The sequence below is a fragment of the Protopterus annectens genome, chromosome 2.part0 (assembly GCF_019279795.1).
Source record: "Protopterus annectens isolate FY-2018-M chromosome 2.part0, PAN1.0, whole genome shotgun sequence".
NCBI lineage: Eukaryota > Metazoa > Chordata > Ceratodontiformes > Protopteridae > Protopterus > Protopterus annectens.
The window spans coordinates 721,008,529-721,028,368 of NC_056728.1; the positions used below are offsets into that span (position 1 = coordinate 721,008,529).

General features: G+C 33.0%; 1 protein-coding gene across 3 annotated transcripts in view; it reads left to right on the forward strand.

The window, feature by feature from the left end:
• The window catches only part of SVEP1 (sushi, von Willebrand factor type A, EGF and pentraxin domain containing 1), a 2,252,988-nt gene that overhangs the window by 985,232 nt on the left and 1,247,916 nt on the right, over positions 1–19,840 (forward strand). For all 3 annotated transcript variants that reach the window (XM_044061036.1, XM_044061037.1, XM_044061038.1), the window contains exon 16: positions 9,867–10,100. In XM_044061036.1, coding sequence (XP_043916971.1) covers positions 9,867–10,100 — 234 coding nt within the window. The remainder of the gene's footprint in view (positions 1–9,866; positions 10,101–19,840) is intronic.

Here is a 19,840-nt window from a genome sequence, read left to right on the forward strand (position 1 = left end):
TTGATAGTCAGCTTGTATTGTATGGTAGGGCAGTTGTAGCATTTGTGCTCCCTGATACAATCAGAGGACTAATTAGGAGAATATATGATGGGTCAGCGAAAAGAATTAAGGTGGAAGAGTTCCTCTCTGAAAACCTGTGCTTGAACAAAAGAACCAGGTAGGAGTGTCCTCTTTCCACTTTGTTATTTACATAGACCCATTTGCAAGGAAAATAAGGGACTCACAAATTCAATGATAAAATTGGTATAGTAAATCAATAAAAGTTGACATTATCATAGATGATATTATTTTGTTCTTGATAAATCCAGAAAAGAATATTTCAGTGTGGAATGGTATGAGACAGATTCAGGTCTTTCAAGATAAAATTAAACCAAGGCTGTAACAGTAAACTATGTACCCGCACATGAATTGGTTCAGCAATACCTATATGCATGGGTCTAAGAAAGAATGTGTATTAATTAAAAGGGATACTGTTATGGCAGCTATGGTTATGTGGGAAGACACTAAACAAAAGATAATACAAAAATTTGTAAACTAAATGGTCTTGATTATGGATATGATTAGTAAGATGCAAGCAGATAAAATATTTCTAGCCCATATAGTTTTATATAAGGTCAGGCATATCTTTATCAACTGCTAGAAAAGTTGTGGACTAATAAAGATTTCAAGGAATTTATTTGGGAGGGAAAAAGAGCAAATTTTACATGGAATAAGTAAAAAAAATGACAAGGAACAGAGGAAAAACAGCAACAGTACTAAGATAAAATAAAATTCTTTACGAAGAACAAATAACTTTATTAGCAATTTCTTTCAAATTCTTATAGACCTCATCAGATAAAAGCATGCCTATCAAATCTCATGAATTTATGATGTTAAATCATATGACAAATCAGCTATTCAAAATACTGACAAACATTTGAATACCATCCAAAAAATATAATTAATACAGTGTAGATATTTGAATGCAAAACATTCTGTAATGAAATGAGGATGTGAATCCAGACAATAATTTCAATTTTAAATTCCAATTTATATTAACATTTTCATTGAAACTAAGTAGTCTGTCAGCTTTCAGCTTCAGCTGATGCTCCATCTCCTTTATATGGATAATGTTTCTAAACTCTCTAGTTTTATATACATATCAGTCATATTTTTGTCAACCAGAGAAGAAGTTGTGGATCAAAATAAAGAGTTGAAAAATTTATATGGAAGGGCACACTTTAGAGATATGCAGTTAAAGCTCCTATACCAAAAATCAATCGAACATTACATATCAAAGTGGAAAGGAATGTTGATGAAAAGGGCAGAGTTCAAAAATAAGGAGACAGCAGGATTTTTGGATGTAGGCCCTTAATGAGAATAACAACAACCACACAGAATGTATAAAGTAACAGAAGTATTGAAAAACCTAAGACAACATGGAAATGTACAAATGAGATTTTACCAGTAGGGATGACTGCAAGTAGGGACAACAAAAATAAGCAAGGGGACTGGAATTTATTGGATAAAATTAGTAAAGGAACCATTGTTTTGGAAGCAAATAACTATGGATGAAAAGATAATAGAGCAGAATCAGGCCAAGTTGAAGTCTGGACTGCAGGTTAGAGACTGCCTTTCATATCCAGGGTTGATAATGGAGTATAGGCAAAGAGAGAGGTATAAAAAAATGTTTAGTGAGAGACCAGCTTCGTTTGAGTTTTTAGCTGTGTCTTGAACAGAATCTGCTGTTAAAAAGTGATAGTTAGCAGGGTATATAAAATATAGTCTGACAACTATAAGAATCAATTTAGAAGAAGTTAAAAATGATTGGAAAGGCATTGTACATAGGAGCAGTGAGGAGTCATCTGTGACTCCCAGGTATACAACAAAGTACAGAAGTTTTAGGATTTTTGTAAGTAAGATTTTGCATAGGTATTTTTATACCCCAAGTGGACTTCAAGATGCTTTTCTTCAGGTAGATATCACTTTGTGGAGATGTGATTGAATAGTGAGAGAGAAGAACCAGGGAACATTTTTGAAAGTGTAAAGAGTTGGAGATTTTACAAATTCTCTACAGAGTACTTTGTCATAAATGTGTTGGAGCAAATGATTGTATCTAAGGAAATATTTATTAGTACCAGTAAAACATAATTTAGCAGAAATCGGAGTATCAGTTAGCAGATGATGGTCAAATGAAAAAGTGTGAAAAAGGGATAAATAAGAGGTCAAATCATAAAAAAGTAAACAATAATAAGATCAAGGAGTAACAACAGACTGCAGTTTAAACTCTAACAATGGTGCCTGCTGAATGTTCATGGACTATAACTGTGATGATTGAAACTGTGGAACTGCAAGCATGGCTGAGCTTATGCATAGGCAAACATTGTGCCTGCCTAGGATACTACTCATCTAGGTGCACCTGTCTACCTTTTTGTATATATTAAGTTGTTTTTATTTTCTTTTTATAAGTATAGAGATGTAGTAATAAATAAGTACATAAAGGGTAGAAAGGCATCCCTGAGTATCATCATCTACTGGAGGTGCAGACTGTTTACTCCTTGTCAGCACTTGTCCATATTAAATGGTGTGGAGAGATGGGTAGTCAATGTGAACTAGTGTAGTAGCTGCAGTTTTTTTTATTAGTCCTGGCAAGCAGGCAGATAGACATTTTGGAAATATTTGCAGGGCAAACAATGTACATTCCAGGTAGGTACTCTATTTGGCCTGCAAATGTGTCCACTGCTAATGATCACTGATTTCACAGAATGTCCCTGTTCCGCTTAGCTGTCTCTAATGTTGCAGAATAACAATTGTTTAGCTATACTTTTATCTGTCCCTCATAGATCCCTTGATTTTTCTGATAAATTACTAAGGACTGCAGTCAGTCAAGAATGCCAGACATTATAGTTTCATGCTTTAATCGTTCAGAAGATTCATACTGATAAAAATTCCTAATGCTGTTTTGTCTAGTCCCTCATAAAATCCATAATGTCTTCTGACAAATTACTGAGGATTACAGAGAGCCAGATAGTCAATAATGCCAGATTTTAAGAGTTTTGCTCTTCATATTGTTCAGAAAATGCGTGCTGATGCAGAGCCTATTGCTCTACTGTTCTGCCCCTCATAAACGTTTTGATTTTTTTCTGGGAAATCACTAAGGAGTGCAGTCAGTGGGTAATACCAGATGTTAGAGTTTTGCACCTCTTGTTCAGAAAATGCATGCTGTTGTAAAACATTTTATTCCATTTTAAGTGGATTAGAGTAATATTAAAAAACATCCTTGATTTTGGGCCTTCCCCATATTTTTGTCTTTGTCACTAATTCTAAAACATGTAAGTTGAGAGCTGTGTGTGTCTTCTAGTTTGTGTCTAGTTCTGGTTTGTTTTTTGTAAAATATGCAGTTTTCTGGTTAAGTGTAGGGGGGCTGCAGTCAATAAATGACAAATACTTGAGCTTCTGTCTTCATAGCCTTAAAAAAACTACTTGCTATGCAACTTTGTTATTCTGTCATCTCTCTAAGAATGTAAGGACAACATTTCCAATCTGCCCCAGATTTTGGGCATTTGCTTCCACAGATTTCGACTTTGCCCCTGATTGTTTTACTAGGAAGTTGAGAGAATTATTATTTTTTAATTTATCAGAGGGTGGAAATGTACACAGACAAATTAGTTTGTTTTGCTGGGGTTTTCTGTGGAAAAAAACTTTTTGCTTATTGTTCTGGCTTTGTGTGATTAATGCAATTTCTGTTTAGCAACTTGGAATACTTTAATGTGTGGCAACTGCTTCTGTGAAGCAAAGTTGAAATGTATTACATGGCAATCAATTTGTTTCACAGAGTAGCTACAATGGCTAGGTGGGTGTGTGATGCCCCAACAATGACCCAGTAATCAAGGAGCCTCAATCCTCACTGCTGGAACCAGTGGGGGAAGTACACTGGGAGGATGACAAGGTACACACACAGTATTTCTAGGTGCAGCTCTCTGCATCAAGTGCAATTTCTCTTAAGAGCACACAGGGACCAAAGTCAGTCTGGGGCTGGTTTCTCCCTCTTTCTCCAGATCCCAATAAGACTTCCCACTGACACAGCTATAGAGTTGAGATCTCAGCTGAGTGGCCAAGCCAAGACCTCCAGCACCCTGTCTGTTCAACCTGTGCTTCATGCCCCTGCCCAAGTAGCTGAAACACACACACACACACACACACACACACACACACACACACACACACGCACGCACGCACGCACACACACACACACACACACACACACACACACACACACACACACACACACACACACACACACACACACACACACACACTCTCTTTGAGATTTGAGCTATATACAAACACACCCACACACCTGGGAAAGGCTGGCACAGGTGTATTAGCTATGCCTCTTTACTGCTCAGACTATAAGATAGTTTTTACTGCCACCATCCACTCCTTGGCAGCTACTTTAAGGCCCTTAACAAAGGGTGTCCAATCTTACTGTGTAATATTAATATTAATCCAAGTGGTAGTTTGACCAAGAGCAAGGCTATTAGGAGGGGCCCACAGTGTCACCAAATAAATATGCAAGTACTCTCAGAACTTAAATATGTCTCACAAATATCAGCCACAATGAAGGGTTGATATATATTTAATAATAAATAATAAAAGAATAAGAAAATGCTCATTAAATAATCACAGTTACACCAGAGTTCAAAATCACAGGAAATATTTAAACAACATTACAGGACAGTCTGAAGTAAATAAGAAAACATCTAAGCTATACTTCACTATATTCCTGACTGTATCTAATATAAATGTCTGTATTGTAGTTAATTTACTTACAGAGCAAGGCAAGGCAGATATGGTGAATGGGTTTTCCAGCTGATGTCGTCAGGTGAAAGACAAGTTCAGAATGCTATCTCTCTTTCAGAGAGTTCTTCAATTAATATCCCAAATATTACTGCTGGGATAGCTTGAAGCATCATATCACTTCTTGTCATCTGACTATCCCAGGTGAAAACCCCCCGTGATGCAGCTTGTAGCATTTAGCATCTCCCTGTGAAAATACATAGACCTCAGATCTTTTGGCAAATGGTGGAAGTCGTAAAATAATTTACATTCCTCCAAATTTAAAGACAATACAAAAACCTTCTGTAGTACAGACATTCTGTCTCCTGTTGACTGAAATTGAAAGATAAGTGTGATGCCCATGCACTGGCCAGTAATCAAGGAGCCTCAATCCTCACCATAACACCCGTGAGGGGCATGCACATTAGGAAAGATAATAAGTATGCATACAGTAAAGTACAATTTCCCTTAAGAGCACACAGAGATCACAGTCAGTCTGAGGCTGGTTTCTCCCTTTCTTTCCAGATCCCCAATAAGACTCCTCACTGGCACAGCTATAGAGTGGAGTCCTTAGTTAGGGTTCCAAGCCAAGCTGTACCAGCACTCCCTCTGTCCAACGAATGCTTTGTGTCCCTGCCCAAGTAGCTGACACACACAGACATACACATACACACACACACACACACACACACACACACACACACACACACACACACACACACACACACACACACACACATGCACACACACACACACACACACACACACACACACACACACACACACACACACACACACACACACACACACACACACACACACACACACACACACACACACACACACACACACACACACACACACACACACACACACACATTTTTAGATACTATTTATATACAAACATACAGACACTCCTGGGGAAGACGGGCACAGGTTCACTAGGTATGCCCTTTATGCCAAGGCTATAAGGTAGTAATCCACTGCTACCAAAACCCCTACTTATCAGCTACTATAAGGCCCTTCCCAAAGGATGGACAATTTCGCTATGTAATAATACTGTCATCCAATTAGTAAGTGTGACCAGAACTTTTAAGGCTATTGGAGTGGCTTGTACAATATCACTAAATACATGCAAGTACTCTAGAGCTTAAATTATCTCTACACAAAACAGCTCATTTGAAAGGCTTAAAAATATTTAATAATAAATAATAAAAACACAAGACAAATCTCCTCCATTCAACACAGTGCTAGTCAAGAGTTCAGATACAAGAATTTTAAAACAATACCGTGGGATATTCTGACATAAATATAGAAAACAGGTAGCCTAATCTTACTATTTTCTATATATTTTGAAGAGAAATACTAAAGTCTAAGATCCTACTTACATATAGAGCAAAGCAAGTGCTGGTGATGTTGTCAGTTTTGAAGACAAATGCAAAAAATGCTATCTCTTTCTCTCTGAGATCTCTTAAATTGATAATACATCACTGCTGATTCATTTTAGAGTACATCATTCTTGACACTTCTCTGTTTCCCAGACTAGCAGAAACTCTAAATTTACATTTCTTAGACATCCTGTCTCTGAGCTTTCAAACCAAACAGTCATAAAATGCTTTACTTTATCAACTTTCTTCCAGCCGGGTGAACTGTGGTTAAATTTTTGAAGTTCAGATCATATAACAGAGTTTTTCTTACATTTAATTTTCTTACATTTGTAAAACAGCCTGTGGATTATATTAATATTTAAAATGACATAGAATTAGCTACAAAATATTATCTAGCTGGGCTGGCAGCCTTTCAGTTTTTCACAATAACATCCTTTTATTACGTGGCTTTAAAGGTATTCTTCTGAAGTAAACACCTAGTGTTTCAGTTTTCATTGTTGACAGGGTGTGATAGCTGTCTTTGGATAAAATAATTGATCTTCTTCTCATTCATATATTTTTAAGAGTAATTGATCTGGCTTTGCAAGACTAGTATGCATTTGTTTTAAGGACAGTGGAATGTTTCGTTATTGTGAATTTTATCAGACATTGAAGGTATACACAGTAAAGTCAATGCAATTTGTGGGCACAGAGCTCATCTGTGGGTAAAACTAATTTACCTGTTTTTTATCACTTTCAAACAGTTGTCAGTGATCTATCATGGCAGAAGTAGTGTGAAACAGTGTGCATGTTAAAAGCAGTGCTAAGGTAGTATTGCTATGGAGTGTGTGTGTGTGTGTGTGTGTGTGTGTGTGTGTGTGTGTGTGTGTGTGTGTGTGTGTGTGTGTGTGTGTGTGTGTGTGTGTGTGTGTGTGAGAGAGAACAGTGGGTGAGGTGTCATAGAGCCCTTTGCCTATTGTGGAAATATATATTTATATATTAAGTCTTAACAAAATGGTATCTCAAAATATTCCACCTATTTTTGAGGTATTTTGAGATACAGTGACCTCAGAGGTGGTATACATATGTAGGAGTGTGCCATGCTAGGGGTGCAAGGGTGAAACCCCCCTGCAAAAATCCCTAAAAATGTAACAACGAGTTTTAGAATTGACATATATCCTATACAAATTGCAGTTTATTTTTTTAAAGGTGTTGAGACTGATATTAGTGTATAGTGTTTTAACACACCAGTCATGTTGACTATGAGAACAAGAGAAAAATACAGTACAGTGTGTATTAGATACTCACCATAATAATGGATGATTTTCAGTATTTTCCTGAATTTCTAAATCTCTCTCCACCAGTCCCTTCTTCCTCTGTGTCATATGTTTTCTTGCTTCTTTGCATCAGTTTTTTTTTTCAGGAATATTTCTTTTTTGTATATTAGTTGAGTGTTTCAGTGCAAGGGTGAAGTGCGACTGGTTTTGATTTCAGGCTGTCAGAGAGCTGCTTCAATGGTCATCCGTGGTTAAATCTTTGTGCAGAGATGGGCTGACATTGTAACTATGTCCAGCAGAAGTTGTACTTTTAGCACTGCATCTCTTGTTCCTTCTTCAATGATTTGGTTTAACTCTGGTATTGTAGCATAACAGCACGGTGGGTTGATCCTGGGAGAGAAAACTTGCCATTTTGTCACTCTTTAGTAGGGATGAGTAGTAGCATTGTCTGACCCAAGTAATGTAGCTGCATATGGACCTAAAGTTGTTCTCCAGGTATATGAATAAAGGCATTTCTGGAGGCATTCTACTTGCAAGCTGCCTGGCTCTGAGGTCTGATAACATGGAGATACTCTGGATGGGTTGTACCAATGTATGTGAACGTAGAATTACAGTTTCACCCAACAGCTTCCTGTAGATTGCTGCTATAGTGACATTGGAGCAGTACTAGGGCAGCTGTCATGACTACAATAAGATGCCTAACCCTATCATCTTTAAGCAGACACACTTAGAATTTCTTACCACACTTTTCAAGCACTTAATGGTGCTCTCTTCTCATATCAAGCAGGGCTAGACATGATAACCACAGTGTGAGTTTGTCAACCCATCCAGATATTAAGACTGGCCTTAAAGTTAGCCATAGTGGTACTTTTTTTACTTATAGTGTTAGTTTATTCCATGGACTGGGAATGTATTGAGTAAAGACCATGTCACCCTATAGAGATTTGTTTATTTGATGGCATTCATTTAGGTCTCTAGTGCTTATACTGACAGAGCCAATGGATCTGTGAAGTAATAGGAGGGTCTTTCTTGACTTGCAAAGAAAGACAGAGGTTTCCTCAGAGTAGCTGATAGATTTCTGTGTACAAGAAGCGTCATGCTAATCTATCAGGATAGTTGAATTATTTAATGCTTTTAATTTTCTTGGTCAGAAATATTTGGGGTCATTCCAATTAAATTAGATTTGTACATATACCAAAAGGAGCATTGCATTCAGTGATGGGTCTGAAGGGAGGAGTAAAGAGATAGGATGAACCCTTAGGCTATAAAAGATTAACTAGGCTAGAAAGAAGGCCTTGCTGTCTGTGGTGGAAATGTGATGATCAAATGAGAGAGGGAAAAACTGAACCAGTAATGCAGTCTAGCTTGTTTTATTGATCACATTGCGCTTCCTGTAAAGAAAAGAATGAAATGAACATCTGCTGATATTGACAGTAATCACCAAGCCGTACCTTCTTTGGGATGTTCCCTTTGTGTAAAAATAAATGTCAGAGCATGTAGTTCTGCATGACTGATGTCTTTCTGAGAATTCAGGTAACATCATTAACAAAGGAAATTAAATAACTAATTTGGCTCTCTGTTGCGGAAGTCTGGGCATTGCTGGCAGCACCAGTTACTAAGAATATCACCACATAGTGGTAAGCATCTATATTGTTGGGCAATGATTCATATCTCATACAACCGTACATTTATATTAGACTCATTGTGTCTTGTATTTCATTCCTTAGAGAAAATTAACTTAACAATAACCTTTGTGAAAAAGTAGTAAATGCATTGTGTAAAGCCTGGCTGGCTGATATGCATACCTGCATGTTTTTTTTTTTTTTTCCTTTGGCATGTAAACTACACTTTCGTGTAACTGAACCACATTGTTACATTTAGAAATATGTTTTCAAAATCTGTTAAGAAATATAAAGTTTGAGATTTCAAACCTAATTTACATTTACTTTTATTAAATCATGCATTGCATGCTAATCTGTTTACCTGAAATGAGAAATTTGAAAATGCCATTGCCTACTGCTGTTTGTCATGGAATGGAGTCAAATTCTTTGTTCGCTGTATATCAGCTTGCAGTGACAGCTTGCATTAATGACTTGCAATATGTAGTAGTAGCAGTAAGTAAAGGGATTTGCACAGCTCTTAGACACTTACATAAAGACACCTGGAATGGTCTGACATCAGGTTACAGTAATCATTTGTAGTGCCAGGAAAATAACTTAAGCCTGAATAACTGAAGTCTTCCTTTCTACAAGTATTGCTTATTTATGTCTATAGTTCTTCATCAAATTACCAGGTACTCCATTAATTGTTTCCTACCTAAGCTATTCTAAGGTACCTGCTGAGAAGTGCATTACTCACCGAATGCTGAAAAATGTGCACTATTTGTCTTTTTTTTTCCTTGTAGCTTCTATACCATATCCCAGGAGGCGCAATGACACTGCAGAAGCCCTAAACCAGCAGAGGATATTAAGAACGCTTGAGAAGATTACAAACAGGCTGAAAAGGGCTCTTAGTCGTGACCCAATACAAGTATTTCAAATTGAGTCAGAAATGGTGTTCGCTGACACCAAGTCTTTGGAAACAGAGAATGCGATTCTCTTCTGTCGACCAGGGTCAGTGCTAAAGGGACATATGTGTGGTATGTACATAATTTGATTTCTGTTTTATATAACTACTTAAACAAGTGGAAGATTTTTTGTTGTTATAATTATTTTCATATTAAATTTGTGGAAAATAAATGCCTTTTACTCCTTATTTGGAGAAATATTAGATCAAGATTACAAATCATATTGCACCATCATGGAGTTTACATGGCTTCTCAACAGATACATGTGTAAAATAAAAAAAAAAATTTATATATATATATATATATATATATATATATATATATATATATATATATATATATATATATATATAGTTTAAATATATATATATATATATATATATATATATATATATATATATATATATATGTATGTATAGATTAAATATATATATATATATATATATATATATATATATATATGTATGTATGTATAGATTAAATATAAATATATATACATATATATATATATATATATATATATATATATATATATATACATACATATATATATATATATATATATATATATATATATATATATATATATATAAAACAACCACTTTCTTATAAACTAAAAGAAAGACACTCAAAGGCAAAACTGATGCTAAGCACTTTTATTATTTAATGATATCTAGAACTTCTTCAGAACTGACAACATTTTAAAAAATGTCAGGTATAAGTAAGGTGCACAAAGTAGAGAGAGAGACAGAGAGAGAGAATGTAGCCATGACAACAGCATATAACTTCTTTTTTTTTCAAAACAGGTTTATTGTTTTAACATACAAGAGAAATATCATAACAATTTTATACAAGTAATTAAAAATAGATATGATTATAACATTCAACAAAACAACTAAAGTATTTACAAAGACATCCACTACAATCAGATCAATTATTTAAACTAAAATACCATGCTATAGAAATTAGGATTTTTTTAACAAATTTTGTAAATTATCCCATACAATATAATAAGATGTTTTTCTAGTTGTTCTTGACCTAATTGTGTTTATTTCCATATGGCATACTATATTCATAACATTTTTAAATTCATTGAATGAAGGAGGTATATCTGAAATCCAATTTCTGGTTATTATTTTCCTAGCCACTGCTAGAATAGACCATAACAAGGGAAGCTTAACCTTTTTAACACTTTGAGGTACAGGTGTGTTGAATAATATAAGAGATTTAGAAATAATGAAATTATCTGTAAAAGAGCCTGCAAAATTCATTAATTGACTTCCAGTATTCTTTCAATTTTATACAGTCATAAAACATATGAGCCCAGTCAGCATTAATTTCTACATTACATCTCTTACATAGATTATCTTTATTATTTATTTTATTCATCATCAAAGGTGTATAAAAGATCTATGTAAAAATTTCCATGTATAAAGTCTCCAGACAATGGAAGACGTAGTTCTATAGGCAGATTCCAATATATATTGTTTATCTTGTTGATTTGGTGGGTCCCCATTAATAGAAGTGAAATAATTCCAGTATGTATCTACACTGTAAAAAGTTTCTTGTCTGATAATTTTATGTATGTATGAAAGTTTACCTTTATCAGAAACTTTATGTTGTAAATTTATTATCAAGTAATCAATCAGTGTTGGAATAGATTCTTTAACTGTTATAGACATTAGATCTATTTTATTAATGAGATGTTGTCTAAAGGTCTGAACCTCTAACCAGCAAGTTTCTCTTAGATCAAATTCTTGTTTTAAGAAATCTAGATTTTTAAATTTATTATCAGATATCAACTGATACCAGTACTTTAGATCATTATCTATAGCTAAATGAGTTCCTTCAGAAGTAGATGACAAAAGCATACCCTGAGTATACATTATAGGGAATATAATAAAATTCCATTCCCTATACTTAGGGTGCATGAATATAAAGTTACGATAGCTAATAATAATATTTAATAGGTAACAAACCATATGTTTAGGTGTAATAGGTGAAGTACAAAATTCCTTTAGTAACTATAACATGGAGTTATTTACAATCATATTTTTATGTGTTAAGGAGATTTTCATGAAGTGCATACTAATTAGCTCCCAATAATCTTTCCATTTTGCGACATATGACTGATCTATTAATAAAGTAATAACTTTTACAATAGAAGAGATAGTATATAAATTAAAGTCTGGAAAAGAAATACCCCCTTGAGACCAGCTATTAGTATGTTTCTTTAATGCAATCCTAGGTCTATTAGGTGCCCATAGGAAATGTAACATTAGTGTATTCAGTTTCTTGATAATTATTTTTGTAGGTGGAAGTATTATTGATTGTATTAAGTATAAAATCTTGGGGAATATTATCATTTTAATAATTGTAAGTCTCTCCTCCATAGTAAAAATCATATTATTCCAGGTATTAAAAAGATTTTGTATATTAAGAAAACAGGTATTATAATTATTATATATAATAGATTTAATATCTTTAGATAGTATTATACATAAATAAGTTATCTGACCTGAATTGGGTACATATTTAGTAAAATCACTAATGAGGATATTTTTTCATGTATATATAGGTAGTATTTTAGTTTTTTCTTCATTGAATATTAAACCAGAAATACTTTTAAAATTCATCATTTTATCAAATAGAGACTGCATAGAAGAATTAGATCCTGCTGATGTAATTAGAACATCATCTGCAAAAAGTTGAATTTTGGATGTTGTATTTTCATCTATTTCAAAACCCTCTATGTCAGTACTGTTTCTGATCAAATTAGCCCAAGGCTCCATTACTAAAGTGAATAATAGTGGAGAAAGTGGACATCCTTGTTTTGTACCTTTAAAATGGGTATTTTTGTGAAACATATGTTCCTACCTTAATATAAGCCAATGTTCCTTTGTATAAATGCTCAATTAGATTTACAAATGCATCTGAGAAGTTTGTGCACTTCAGTAAGGTAAACAGATAGTCCCAACTTACTGAATCAAATGCTGAACTTATATCAAGACTAATAAGTGTTAAATCTTTCTTTTTCCTATTTGCAAAATCAATTAATGTTAAAGTTCTTCTTATATTATCAAAAGTGTTTCTATTTACAATGAAGCCTGTCTGATCTATATCTATAATGCCGGGGATGATTGTCTTCAATCTATCAGCAAAAATACTCATAAACATTTTATAATCAACATTAAGTAATGAGATGGGCCGATATGAAGTACATCTAGTTGGATCTTTATTAGGTTTTAAAATTGGCGAAATAAATGTATATTGCCAAGATGGGGGGGGGTTATTAACTCAGTTTGGGCCAAAATTAAAACCTTATGTATTAATGAATATGTACTTTTAGAAAGGATTTTATATATCTCTGGTATAATACCATCATTACCCGGTGCTTTGTTTGATTTAAGCTTATTTATTTGTGTAATAACCTCTGTATATGAAATTCTTTTGTCCAATAGTTTAATCTGTTGTTTATTAAGTTTTTATTCATGTTTGTGGTTATAAACTCCTTTATTTTATCTTTAGGTTCCATGTTAATGTTATTATGGTTAATTTTGTGAAAGTGATTTCTAAATTCATCTAGTATTTCTGGTATACTAGAAACATTCTTCTTTTTCCTTAGAGAAAAGATTTCTTTGATATGGTTTTGTTTATTCAACCTTTTTGTTTTATTTTTAAGTCTATGTAAGTATTTGGGGCTTATTGAATAAGACAAAACTTGTATTTCTCTAAAGTTATTTTAACTTTATGAGTTAAAATTTCTTTGTATTTCTCATTTAGTTTGTTTATTTCTTCAATAACTTTCTTGTCCATAATATTTTCTTTATTATTATGTTTATAAGAGTCTAATTTACTTTGAATATCTAACAATTCCTTATCCCAAGATTTCCTTTTATTATTATACCATCTGATACTTTGTCCATATAGATATGATTTTAAGACATCCCAAACATAGACAATGGAGACTTCAGGAGTATTATTTATGTCTAAAAAATGTTTTACTTCTGAAAGTATATATTCTTTATAGTCTTTTAGTTGAGTTAAGTATGCTGGTATTCTTTTGATCTGAACATTATGAGTATTTTTTATCATGAATTCAAAAACAATTGAATTATGATCAGATATAGGACATGAAATGATTTTGGAATTAATTAAATCTGTTACCATCTGATTAGAAATAAAGACCCTATCTATTTTTGAATAAGTTTTGTATCTGTTAGAAAAAAAGGTGTATAGTAATGATTTTGAATCTATCTGATTATTAATATCATTCAAATGATAAGAATTAGCAAAATCATTTAAATGTTTTGCATTAGATGTAATTCTTCTTTTTCCTATAGTGGTAGTATCACTTTCATGTAGTATACAATTAAAGTCACCAGCTAAAATAATATCTCCTATAGAGAATGATATGATCTTATCAAGATGATGTTTCACTGTATTAATACCAATTCCAGGTATCCAATATACATTAATTAAAGTGTAAGTCTTCCCATTAATTTGTATTGTAACCATACAAAACATTCCTTTGTCATCCTGATAAGACTTAATGGTTTTAGGAATGGGCATACTTTTATTCCATAAAATATCCACTCCTCTTTTTTTCTGAGTGTGCTCTGAACTAACCAATACTGTATATTTGTTTGTGGCTAGTTTATCAATATCTTTTTTCTAGAGATGGGTTTCTTGCAGGAAGACTAAGTTGGCCTTATGTAAATTAATGTATCTCATTAGGCGTGCCCTTTTACACGGATTATTCAATCCATTAATGTTTAAAGAAATTCCTTTTAAAGATGTCATTTGGCATTTTTAAAACTTAAAAATCTTATGATCAAAATAACAAATAACAACATAAGTAATGTTACATCTCCTCCTTTAGGTGTACCTTTAAATATAGCTGTATTTATTGAATCTCTTATGGGATTTTGTATAGGATTCAATTTTGTTTGTAGTGACAATGAGTGTACAAAATATATTGTGGATGTCAAAACTATATACATATAACAATGAATAAGTGAAAATAATGTAAGGATTAAACCTTGCATCCAGCCTGGAGTTAAAAACTCCAACTTAGAGTAGTATTTACCACTCAAGTTAACCCCCTACCCTAAGCAGCAGTACCTCAGCTACCACCTTATCAAGTTAATACTGGTTATATTTAACTTAAATTAACAGCTTTCAATTCAATTATCTAGCAAGACAGGACTACACATTTGATAAAACAACATCATATAAACTAAAATAAACTTTTTTTTTTTTAAAAACTATTCATACTACTATATACATCTATGTAATATAATACACTTGTATTCAAATAGCATTCAAATAATCTTCATATTAGGGACCAAGAGGAGAGAGAGAAATAAAAGACGTGAAAGAGGGAGAGAGAGTGAAAGAAAGAGAGAGAGAGAGAAAAAAAAAAAAAGAAAAAAAAAATGGAAGGCATATTTAAATATTAATTTATTCAAGGTATGTAAAAATAAGTTCTAACATTCATTTAAATCAAAAACTTTGGCTAATATGGTTCAGACATTACATATATTAAGATGCATCTATTTTCTGTCATGTAAATGCAGTCAACAGCTTCCCAAAAAAAACCTTGAATTGCTTGTATATGAGCATTTTACTCATACTCATTATTGTCAATAGAATAAAATATTATATTTATAGAAATTGTTATAAATCATACTGCATAGTTATGCAAATTCTCAGAAACACTTGCATTATTGTAAAAAAAGCCATCTGTATTTTGTATGTCTATACTACTGCTTTAAAATATATCACATGACATTTCTTCCAGAATAGAGTTATAAAGTTATTTATGCTTATCAATCAGATGAATTAAATGAGTTATAGTAATGTATATGTTTGGAACATAAGTTTTAACACAGATTAGTATGCTGCAGTCAAGTAGATTTTCAAAAACACTTGAATAAATGTTTCATTTTCTATGCCTTCTAAAATAAGACATTTACTTACTACAAGAAACTGCATCATTTAAAATCATTATAACTGACATATTGTATGAATTATAACATAGATATTTAAGTAATTATATAAAATAACTCACATTTAAATGTTAAAGAGTTCATTTTCCTTCACATAGTCGCATCTGCATCAGTTCTACTTCCTGGTAGAGTGTTCTTCCTGAATCTGCGATGTGTCAGTGTGATATCTGGGTCAAAGGTCAAATTGACTGCTTTCAGCTTCTCTGTGAGAATTCTGAGAGTTGAAGCTTTTAAAACAACTTGAGGACACTGTTCATGAGGTAGCACACATCCCAGATTGTCTCCCTTAACATTTTGGCGGGAAACTTGTTAAAAACTAGTGACAAACATTCATTTAGTAGTGTAAATGCATCAAAACATGACAAAACCTTCGCAATGTATTTTACAGGTTATTACAGCCTCTATGTAAGTGAAATTAAGCCCAAAGTTATTAATAAGTAATAAAACTCAATATTTTTGTCCCAACTCAATTTTTATGCAAATCTTATTATTTACTGTGTCTATATGATCAAAAGCATTTCTATATATTAATATGAAAAAAAATAAAGAGAAAGAATAAAGAAAAGAAAAAGAGAGTAGAAAATAAAAGAGTGTAAAGCAGAAATAAAAAAATGTAAGAGAAAGCTATAAGAAGTATATACAATGGAATATTACTTACTGTTTATATTAATAGAGTTAAAAATAAAACATATTATTTACTATTATTCAGTTCTAATTATTATTAGTTAAAGCATGACAGATTATTTACAAACAAGCATAAACAATATAATCAAGAAAGTATAATTAGGAATAGCATTTGAAAAACATATAAACTTTTTACAAGGAATAAATATGTTATTATTCCATTTATCATATTTTCATTACTCTCCTCTCCCTGCCCTCCCCCACCCTTTACCCACTACATAATCTAAATAGAATGTCATTGTTTAAACAAAGAAAAGAAGAAAAGGAGAAAAAAAAGAGAAAAAAATGTATCAAATTACTGACCTTACTTCTCTTTTTCAGAAAGAGAAACAAATTGAATAATAGCTTGTTATTAGTTCCTCAGATATTTTGACTGGTTATGAAACAAAACATTTCTTTGCACACAGAAAATAACTTTGATTAAATCTTTTTCAGAATATTTGTGGCTTTCTGGAAATGCAGGAACTATATTTAAAAAGATTAATAATGAAGTAAAATGATGAGAGAAAAAAAAGAAAAATAAAATAGAACAAATCATTTGTTTTTTAGTCTCTTCTTCTTCTCTGAAGTCTTCCACGAAGTTTCAGTTGCCAGTCTCTTTAACGAAGGACTAGCCCATTCAATTTCCTCTATTTTATCCAAAATCTTATTTTTTTTGATAAACAGTAAAGCAGAGTCTAAGTCATCAAAAATTTTAGGACCATCAGGAAGGAAGATTTTTAGCTTGGCAGGAAACAGAAGGTATGTTTTAAACTGTGCTTTTTTAAGCTCCCTTATTAGTGGCAGAAAAACTTTTCTTTTAGCTATTACCAAGGAAGAATAGTCATTGTCAAAACGCACAGTTGTCTCATTAATCTTAACAGGAGCTTTAGCCCAAGCAGATTTAAGAACCATCTCTTTATCAAAAGATGATAGAAATCTAACTATAACTGATCTAGGATAGTTTTGTTAGAGTTAGTATTAGCTATAGATCTATGTACTCTTACGATACCAAAAGAGAATGCTTCTGGTAAGTCTAAAGTTTTAGGGAGCCATGTTGTTAAAAAAGAAGTAATATTGTTACCTTCAATATTTTCTGGCAGTCCAAAAATCCTAATGTTATTGCACCTAGATCTATTTTCCAGGTCATCCAGCTTTGTTTGTAAATGTGTATTTTGTTTCAGCAGAAACTCAATGTTGATTTCCTCTTCTTGGATTCTATTTTCCATGTCATTCACAGCTTCTTCTATGCCTGTCATCTGGATCTTCTGTTGTTGCAGGTCTATATGTAACAAGTCTATTTGTTTTGTAGTTTTTTCTATGAAGGTATCTATTTTAGTATCCATTTTATCCATCTTAGCAGTAAGTTGCTGGATTATAGTTATCAGAGACTTGAGAATTTGTCTTACTGGAACTCATTTCAGACTGATAAACTGACAGGAAAATTTCCAAAGTGATTTCTGACAGGAATATTGTTAAAATTTCCTTTCTTTTTTAGATATAGTTCAAGAACTATATAAAACAAACATATTTAGAAAGAAAATTACTTCAAAAATTAATTTTTTAAGTAATTAATTCCTGTCAGTGTAATGAAATTGGTGGAGCTGAAGAAATCTGCTGCTATCCTGTGTTCATCCTTGGCCACCAACAGCATATAACTTCTGAGAACACAGTGAGGAAAAAAATTAACCAATCAGAAGCTACACATTTTGTACAGCTGTCTATACATTAACAAATATTAGTATAAGGTGGGAGTGGTCAGACTCCCCATCTCAATGCACATTTAACATTCAGGTTTTCATTGAGTCCAGGAGGGGTCTCAGCATTAAGTAATAACTGCCATCACAATTCTTTCAGTTCAAACAAAGTCTCACAATCTCCAAAAAAATTGGTTAACTTGTTCCAGTATGAGAAATTTGAAACCAATAAACTTAGGGCAGTACAAACTGTGTCTTCCTTGAGCGTTTTTTCATCTTTATTTCTGATAGCTGCCAAATGTTCTTTTACTCCATCAGAAAGCTTTCTGATCATCTTACCAACATAAAATGCTTTGCAAGAATTGCACACTGCTACAGAAACTAAAAACTTAGAATGGCAATCAAAATTGTTTTTAAAATAGACTGTAATGTTACAGTGTTAAAACCTGAACTCAGAGCCAGTATAAATGTACTGACATACTACACATTTTTTGCAAGTAAACATGCCCTTAGTGTCACTGTTCTGTACTTGTAATACAGAAAAATGTGGGTTATCTTTTTCAAAAGACATTTTCAGAGTGGTGGGGGTTTTTTTTGAAAGAAAAGGTAGGATTATTCCCTAAAACTTGGCATAAATCTTTACTAGCTCTAATGGTGTTCCAATTTCTCTGCACAATGTTTCTAATGCCTAGTGCATCCCTGCTGATAGGAAGAGGAAAACTGTAGTTTTTGTCAGTGTTTTCAGTTTGATCTAGTGTGTCTTTTAGGTACTAAACCATATTTGAGTATAGATCTATGCTTAATGTGCCTGTGAGCTACTACTTCTGTGAAAACTTCCTGCACAAGTTGTTCAGGGTAATGTCTCTTCACAAACAGGTGTATTAAGAACTTTCTTTCTAAAAGAAAAGTATGGTCATCAGTGATAACTCGTGACAGTCTAATAAACTGACCATGCGGCATGTTCTTTTTCATAAAGAAACTATGTTGGCTGCAAAAGTCTAAAAAATTGTTTCTGTGCGTATTTTTTCTGTACACTTTAGAACTAAGAAACCCTGCATCTTTCTCTATAGAAATCTTGGTGTCAAGAAAATTGATTACTTTGCAATTCCCTGACGTGACAAAATCTAAGTGTGGAATAATGTTGGAGAGTGTATTAATGAACAAATCTAGTTCAGTTTTAGTTCCCTTCCACACGAAAAAACATCATCAATGTTGTTGTTGTGTCTTTTGGCTTTTCCCGGTTAGGGGTCGCCACAGTGGAACTCCGGTCCGCTAATGATTGGCAGTATATTTTTACATGCCGAGTTGCCAGCTCTGATGCACAACCTTCAATGAAGGTATGCCCATTCACGCATGTCTCCACACAGAAGACGCTTTAGCTGAGAATCGAACAGGACAACGTCTTACTGTGAGGCAACAGTGCTACCGCAGCATCCATGTA